This window comes from Dipteris shenzhenensis, chromosome 9, assembly GCF_047967505.1.
Source record: "Dipteris shenzhenensis isolate YYH24624 ecotype China chromosome 9, Dip_SZ_1.0, whole genome shotgun sequence".
Classification (NCBI taxonomy): domain Eukaryota; kingdom Viridiplantae; phylum Streptophyta; class Polypodiopsida; order Gleicheniales; family Dipteridaceae; genus Dipteris; species Dipteris shenzhenensis.
In genome coordinates this window covers 55,023,684-55,031,823 of record NC_141604.1, presented here as the reverse complement: position 1 = coordinate 55,031,823, position 8,140 = coordinate 55,023,684, and the positions used below count along the sequence as shown (strand labels likewise).

The following is an 8,140-nucleotide window of genomic DNA, read 5'->3' as shown; positions in this document are numbered from 1 at the left end:
GTGCAGCGAATGATGTCCTCTCCTAATGTCCTAAGGTCCTCATGAAGACTCTCAATGCGAATACCTCCAAGAGCCATCAAAATCTCACGGCCGTCAAAATACTTGTGTACTGACGACTACTTTGTTTTCAGAGGGCAAGAAAATGAGCTTTATTACTTGATTTATTTGAAGGTTTTCATAGGACTTAAATGTATTTTGGTCATACTCAGGCTGGCATAGTCAATCCGGAGAATGAAAATTACGAAGTTCCTGTGATTATGAGTGTGATCATGGTCCCACCTTCTCTTGAAAGCCAATCTCTTGGCCATTGTTGCGCCTGAAGAGAATGTTTATGTCAATTTGCAGAGTTTAGCATGTGGTGGCCTAGTAGAGACCTCCTTTCAAAAGACGAAATCAATCTCTTCTCATATTGGGGTCATAGAGGTTTAGAATCCCAATCTAAGAGCTCCCATGAGAACTATGATTCCCTACGAGCTCTGGCTAGAATCAAGACTCCGTGTGTGATAACAGTGGAAAGTACGGAGACTGAAAGTGAACTGCATACCCCATCTTGTGATCTAAGGGCACCGACCAAACAGTATGCCTTGGACCAAAAAGTATGCCCTAGTAAGAGTTTACTTGTTCTGTCACGCTTTCCGTCGTTGAGTTTGGGTTCTTGTGTAGACACATACAATGATATGGTGGTGTAGGATAGACTAGGACTTAGTCTATTTTGGTGTGTAGTACTTGGATACTATATATACCAAGTACTTGTACTTCATTTGCATTGAGCATTCTATTGGCGTTTCTGTGTGACCACTTCTTGTTCACTTGTGTTCACAACCTTTCTCCATTTGCTCCTTCATGTGCTATGAGAGCTCTCGGTTCCTGTCTTGCTTCCCGTCACCAAGCAAGTTCTCCGATGTCAGTGTGCTGCTTCTCCTTCCATCTTGCTTCCTGCTCTTGTCTGGTGTTGACGCACAGATCCAGCCCGCATTATCTATCAAGAAATCCGTACAGCTGCCATACATTTGACTGTACATTTTGCATGGAAATTCGTACTAGCAGCCGTACATCCCCACCTGCTTGTCCGCACGTCCCACCCACCGTGCATTTCGCACCTGCCCGTCTGTACAATTGTAGCCTACTCATGAATCTTGCTTTGGCCTGTGCACTTTGCTCCGCCGTGCATTCAGTTCCATCCACTCTGTTTGTGTATTGCTCTAGCTCGTACTGGTTTTCTTTGGCGTACAACTTTTCTTTGGCATACATTTTTTATTTGGCGTATAGGTTTCTTTGGTGTACAGCTTTTCTTTGCCATAAAACTTTTCTTTGGCGTACAGGTTTCTTTGGCGTACAACTTTTCTTTGGCGTACAGGTGCATTTGGGGTTTTTTCGATGAGCCCACAGGAACACATTTGCACTTGAGGTGCATTCTGTGGGTTGATTATAGAGCAGTCAGTTCCACTTTGCAGTGTTTGATGCCATACGTGCAATGATTGCACAGAGCAACCAGAGGCACTTTCCGTTCAGTTGCATTCTTCTTTGCAGGTAAATTTGCAATCAGTGTTGTTTTTGCAGTTAGGATTTCTCAGGAGAGCTTTGGTATTATGATGACCGAGGGTGATAAGTTGGAAGGATCAAACTATGCCTTGTGGTCATTCATGCTCAAGAACATTTTGGTTGGCAAGAACTTATGGGATATTGTAAGTGGTGAGGACACTAGGCCTCTTGCTGCTAGTACTAGTTCACATCCTCTACCACCACTTTTGCTACTCCTGCCACCACTTCTACTACTCCTTTTGCCGCCACTTCTACTGCTGCTCCTTCTTCAGCACTTTTGAAGGAGCAAAAGAAGTTTGATCATCGTAGAAATGCCCAGGCATTGTTCTTGATTGCCTCATCAATGAAGACGCACATTATGACAACCATAAAGTCATGCATAGATGCAAAGGTGCGTGGGAAAAGTTGGCAAACATGTATCATGTCAAGAATGAGACAAGGGTCATTGCATTGACCAATATGATCAAGGAGCAGAAGATGCAAGGTCAGACAATCATAAAGCACATTACAAAGATCACTGATCTCAGAGAGCAACTAGCAAGTGTTGATGAGGAAATAGACTAAGCACATGACTCCTAGAAAGGAGTGGTTTAAGGAAATCTCACTTGTTCATGGCACACAGATTACATGTGCAAATGATGCATCACAAGACATCACGAGAGTGGGAGATATTCCCATCCTTTTGGATTCTGGCAAGAAAAAATACATCTGTGATGTTTGGTATGCCCCAAATTTGAGAAAGAATTTAATTTCAGTTTCTTCTATTGCCCAAGATCAACACATGCTTGTTAAGTTTCAAGATGATCAATGCAGGATCAAGGATCACAAGAAAGGGTATGAAATTGTGGCAACATGTACTTATGATAAAGGGCTATACAAGCTTGATGCTCATTCCTATGTACAACAAGCTTTGGCTGTCTTTTCTTCTCCCAATGATTTATGGCATGACAATGAAATGGTTCATGGAATGCCAAAATTACAGGAATTAGAAATGAAGTGTGTGAAGGGTGTGCTCTTGGAAAATTATACCGTCTTCCTTTCAAGAAGGATGGCTCAAGTTCAATGAAAGCCCCTAGAGTTTTGCAAATCATATACAGTGATGTATGTGGTCCCATGAATGTGACAACCCATAGAGAGGCAAGGTATTTTGTTACCTTCATTGATGATTATTCTAGATTCACATGGTTCTTCCTCATGAAGACTAAATCTGAAGTGTTTTATTAGTTCAAAGAGTTCAAAGCCTTGGCTGAGAACCAAACCAATTCAAGGATACAAACACTTTGTTCACACAATGGGGGAGAGTACAAATCAAATGCCTTTGAAGGGTACTTGGAGATTGAGGCATTTGATGAATCTAACCAGCGGATACCCAATAGGGGTCGTTTGGAAACCACCTGGTTGACTCCCCCTCCCGAGAGAGAAGATTCCTACACCGCAGATTCCATCCCAGAAAACCATACTTAGATTGTGTTTCAACTATGTCAACCGTACTTAAGCAATCAGATAATTATAGTCGACGGTACAATTGTTGAAGGAAAATGGGATCAAGCATCACAAGACCGTGCCACACACATCGCAGCACAATTCTATTTTAGAGAGAAACAATAGGACACTTATGGAAATGACAAGATGCATGCTGAAATGCAAGAAAGTGTCAAAGGCATTTTGGGGAGAGGCCATTACTACAGCCACATACATATAGAATAGATGCCCTACAAAAGCATTGGTTAATGTAACACCTTTTGAGACGTTTTATGGCTCAAAGCCAAAGGTTCATCATTTCCGAGTGTTTGGCTCAGTTGCTTATGCTTTGATTCCATCTCACTTTAGATTAAATCTTGATGACAAAAGCATCAAATACATTTTTGTTGGATATAGTGCTGAAAGTAAAGGCTTCAGGCTCTATGATCCAGCAAGATAATAATCAGCAGAGATGTTGCATTTGCTGAAAATGAATGCATGCAGCCCACTAGTGTGGATTTGCCACCTTATGATGATGCTCCTTTGGATATAATTCAGTTTGAGGATGATGATATGGGTTATCCCAAGGAAACTCCTTCTTCCTCTCATACTTCAGCTAGTTTGCCACATGTTGAGGGTGATTCTTCCTCAAATGTTCCAGATGGTGAGGGAAAACAGCCCAATGTTTGGATACATTATCACCGTTGTAAAGTCAGTCAACCTCAGGATACAACTCCAAGTGGTACAGCCAACGGTAAAGCTGAGAAATCCATTCCAAAATGGGCAAGGTTGATCATTTAGGATGCAAAGGATCAGCCTACTTTGGGGAGAACAAGGGCAAGCAAAAAAAGTGCGCATGGATAGGTCAATTTCGCATCGATGACCTCCATTATGGAAGCTGAAATTGAGCCTCAAAGGTTTGAGGATGCACAAGGACATCCTTCATGGTAGCATAGTAGGCGAGGAGTTTTGAAACGCCAAGTTTCGAAACGGGTTTCGGAGTTTCGGAAACATTTCGAGGCAAACTTGAAAATCTGTAAAAACGTTTCGTGCATAATAGGATATTTAAATATCCTTTTTTTTTCAGAAATATTAAAGCATTTTAGACTATTACCAGCATCAGAAGTCCAATACAAGAAAAAAACTCATGGAGCATAGTGCACAGACATTTGATATGTCATTTAGAACTTGAAATTGGATGCTTGAAACATATTACTAATTTCTAAATTAGATAATTAACAACACATCATTGTAGATTCAAGCTTCAATGGTCATATTTCAGAATTGAGAAAGATACATGGAATCATGAATCATGATTCATGTCCGTATTGCACTTGGACAGGCTAAAGGCAAATGTACGGCTGAAGATCGATTTCAGCATACGGGCGGCGATTTGAGACGTACGGGCAGCAAAAATTCAATGCAACACCATATTTTCCAGAATAGGGGAAAATTAGGGTCTTTTGAACATTGCAGGTTTTTTGGGTGCCCCGAAACGCGGGTTTCAGATGCAAAACCATCGTGGGCATGACTTGCATCATGCCCATGATGGTCAAGCAACCTCTCTCATTTCTAACAACTAGAGTTGCATTGCCATTGGCAACAATCTTGTCTTTCATGCTCGCATGAAACACATTGAAAATCATCATCAATACATACGGGATTGTATTTTCGATGGCTTCATTGACCTTATCCATTCTTTCACTTAGGACAATATGGAGGATATCTTCACCAAAAGCCTGTCAGCACCTCCTTTCACACATCATCGATAAGGCTTGGGGATCGGAGACATTGAAATAATGTCAAGGGGGGTTGTAAAATGACATTGTTTCTTTTGTACTCCCATAGGTTGCTATATTCACAATTTCACACATGGATGAATTTGTGCAACCATGGTACTTTAGGTATAACAAGTGCTTTTGAGATCATTCCAAAGTACTTCAGCCATATCATTGATGGGAGATTTGTAGACACATACAATGATATAGTGGTGTAGGATAGACTAGGACTTATGTCTATTTTGGTGTGTAGTACTTGGGTACAATACTTGTACTGCATTTGCATTGAGCATTCTATTGGAGTTTCTGTGTGACCACTTCTTGTTCACTTGTGTTCACAACCTTTCTCCATTTGCTCCTTCATCTTGGAGTAGGAGAATGTTGATTGGTCCATGAGTGATTGAAGTATGAAGCTTGTCTCTGATGAACTTCTTGCAGAGTGGGTAACAATCATGCCCAATCCCTAGATATTTCATCTGACAATACTCATTGGCTTGGGAGAGATTGGTCAAACCCACCAATCTGGTAGTGCAGGCGGTCGCACCTTGGGTGTAGAAAGCAGGGCCACGTCTACATATAAACCAAACAGGGAGGAGTTTGATTATTTTTTCACATGAGTTCGATCTTCGGCTCTGTGGACTCTTTGGAAAGACATGAATCATTGAGTCTTTAGAGAGCCTACTTCTTCCATGTACTACTATTCCCGGATGTCGCTCAGGCAATCCTTTTATGATTTCCTGTCTATTTGTCAGTTAGATTACCCTCTCTATTGTCTTACAATGACAATTTCTGATCTTGTATTTGCTGGTCTCCATTTTGGGGACAGCCTCTCGTAATAAAAAATACATGCATTTCGCCAAAAGAAAAAGAGGTGTGTGGGTCTATGTACGGTGATGTCGATAATATGAACCAAGCATCCACTTTCTAGGGTTACAGCTAGGGCTGGTTCCTATATAACCCATGTCCCTTTGTATTTTTAGTTGTTGATGAATACACATCCTTTTGTCATGATGATCCAATCTCTTGTCTTCTCTAGCACTAGGGTGGATCAAACACCTTCAAGAAAACCAAGGAGAGCTACAAAACCCTCGTAAAGTTTTGTTTATTTTCCAGCTTTTTATTGTTGATGAACATTTTACCAACTTCAAACAAACACCTTCAAGAAAACCAAGGAGAGCTACAAAACCCTCGTAAAGTTTGTTTATTTTCCAGCTTTTTATTGTTGATGAACATTTTACCAACTTCAAAGTCTAAGCAATTGGTAGCAATTACTCGAGTGGATGATGCATAAAAAATTGGACGGTAAAACACAAACAATTCATCACCAAATGGTTTGTTTTATGCATATGAAAATAGGTGAAAACTTACCTTTGCCACGAGTTGCAGGCTTTCCAAGGCTTTATCTCGATCATGTGCTATTGACTTTTCCCTGGTTTCATACAACTCTCTTACATGCTCTATCTCAACTTGGAAATATCTGAAACATGATGCCATGAAATAGTTGCTAGAAGATCCTCCCAAAGCAAAAATACAATAGAACAACAAAGTTTTCAAACATATACATGTATTTGTAACATATACAAAACACAAATTGAAACAAAAATCAAGAACATATCTTCAAAGTAGAATAATTGTGCAACTATCCTTATAGACCAACGAAGTTTTCAAACATATACATGTATAAATAAAATATCCAAAACACAAATTGAAACAAAAATCAAGAACATATCTTCAAAGTAGAATAATTGTGCAATTCGAATGCATGCACACCAACAAGTCACACTTCCCAATCCTAATTTGAGAAATCCTTACAAAATCTTGACCAAGTAGCTATTCTCACACATAGCTTTCTATTGTAAAAAGCAACATTAGATGAAACCTCCTCCCCCCATCCCTCCTCCTCACGCACACTTTTTTGTAAGACGCAGTATTTATTAGGAAAAATATGCATTCATAGCTGTCTCAAACTGAGACAACTACTACTTAGAACTTAAAACAATAGTAAAACACTTCTAACTGGGCCAAAGGAAGGTCTCCAGAAGAATGTGCATCTTGGAGAGATCAATGCAACGAGGGACGGAAGAAACGATAAATATCCAACCAAGACTGCTCGTACAATTGAATGTTACAAGCATGTTAAAACAATCACAAAGCCCAATAACGGCACCAATAGAAGAACTGGTCATAATCAGGCCTCGAGGAATATCTGCCAAATAACCAAAACTGCCTACCAAAGGGTATCCTAGCTCTTAGTCTGGGAAGAAAATCATGAGCAGCAAGACAAGTCCAAAAAAGATGTTGCGGCAAAAAAGGTTGCAACATATATGAAAGAGTATGCCAAACCATATTGTGATGCAAACCAAAACAAAAATGCCTCCTAGCTTGTGGAAAAGAAAGGACATAGCCCTAACCAGCCACTACTATCATCCACTGTAGAAATCCCCAGACGATGCAAAAAATACGTCTTTTGAGGCTCAAGATGTGCTAAAGGAAACACAAACACCTGGCTCCAATGTATACTCTGCAAATGGAGGGTGTTACCAGAATCTAGAGGTCGACCTGACCCATACAAATCAGCCAAAAGTTGTTGCCAATCAGGTATGAGGCGAGTAGAAAAAGGACAGCCATGAATCCGACCCTGGAAAAGCGACCAAAAATAACATCCACAATAGCCGAAATCCAATGGCCAAAAAGCATGTGTGAAGATAGCAGTAACCATAGCACACTTTTTTTGGGGGGGTGAAATTTTTTATGCTTTATATTACACAAAATCTTCCCTTGAATGGGGAGCTCAACATTACATCAGCACAAGATCTCAGTATATGATGACAAGTATACATTGTAGTCTATGTAATGAGTTTGCCGACAATCAAAGAAAGATTGCTACTGCAGAAAGGGCGGGAAAAAAAGAAAGTACAGCAATGTGGCACACCACCAAGGCCATATATGTTTCAAGATACAATCCTCATCCATGAAGGTAGGATGGAGAAACAAATCTCTCCTAAGAAGGAGCCCTCTTGCCAAAGCTATCAAGTGGAGGGAAATCCATGGCCTGACACATGAGTGTGAAGAATCCCCACACTCGAGGAAGGAGAAGGAGAGGAAACCCCCTTGCCTCTATCAATGGAAGAAGTATGGAGTGCAGTAGAGGCAGAGGGCTGCTTGGATAGAGGACTAGGAGTCCGAGTTCTGCAGAAGTGCCACGACTGGCTCTATCCATGGCTATATCTTTGGCAGTAGCTGCGGCATCAGAAGGCCCCTCTTGACTTGTAATTGAAGAAACGAAAGCCTCAATCATGACCAAAACAGGAATGTCTCCTACTACGATCAAAGAAGAGCCTAAGCCACGAGAGGTGTCC

General features: G+C 40.8%; 1 protein-coding gene across 1 annotated transcript in view; it reads right to left on the bottom strand.

Annotated features, from left to right (window-relative positions):
- Window positions 1-3,892: 3,892 nt before the first annotated feature.
- The window catches only part of LOC147898857 (uncharacterized), a 59,829-nt gene continuing 55,581 nt past the window's right edge, over window positions 3,893-8,140 (bottom strand). The window contains exon 7 of the mRNA XM_087379240.1: window positions 3,893-4,037. Coding sequence (XP_087235366.1) covers window positions 3,893-4,037 — 145 coding nt within the window. The remainder of the gene's footprint in view (window positions 4,038-8,140) is intronic.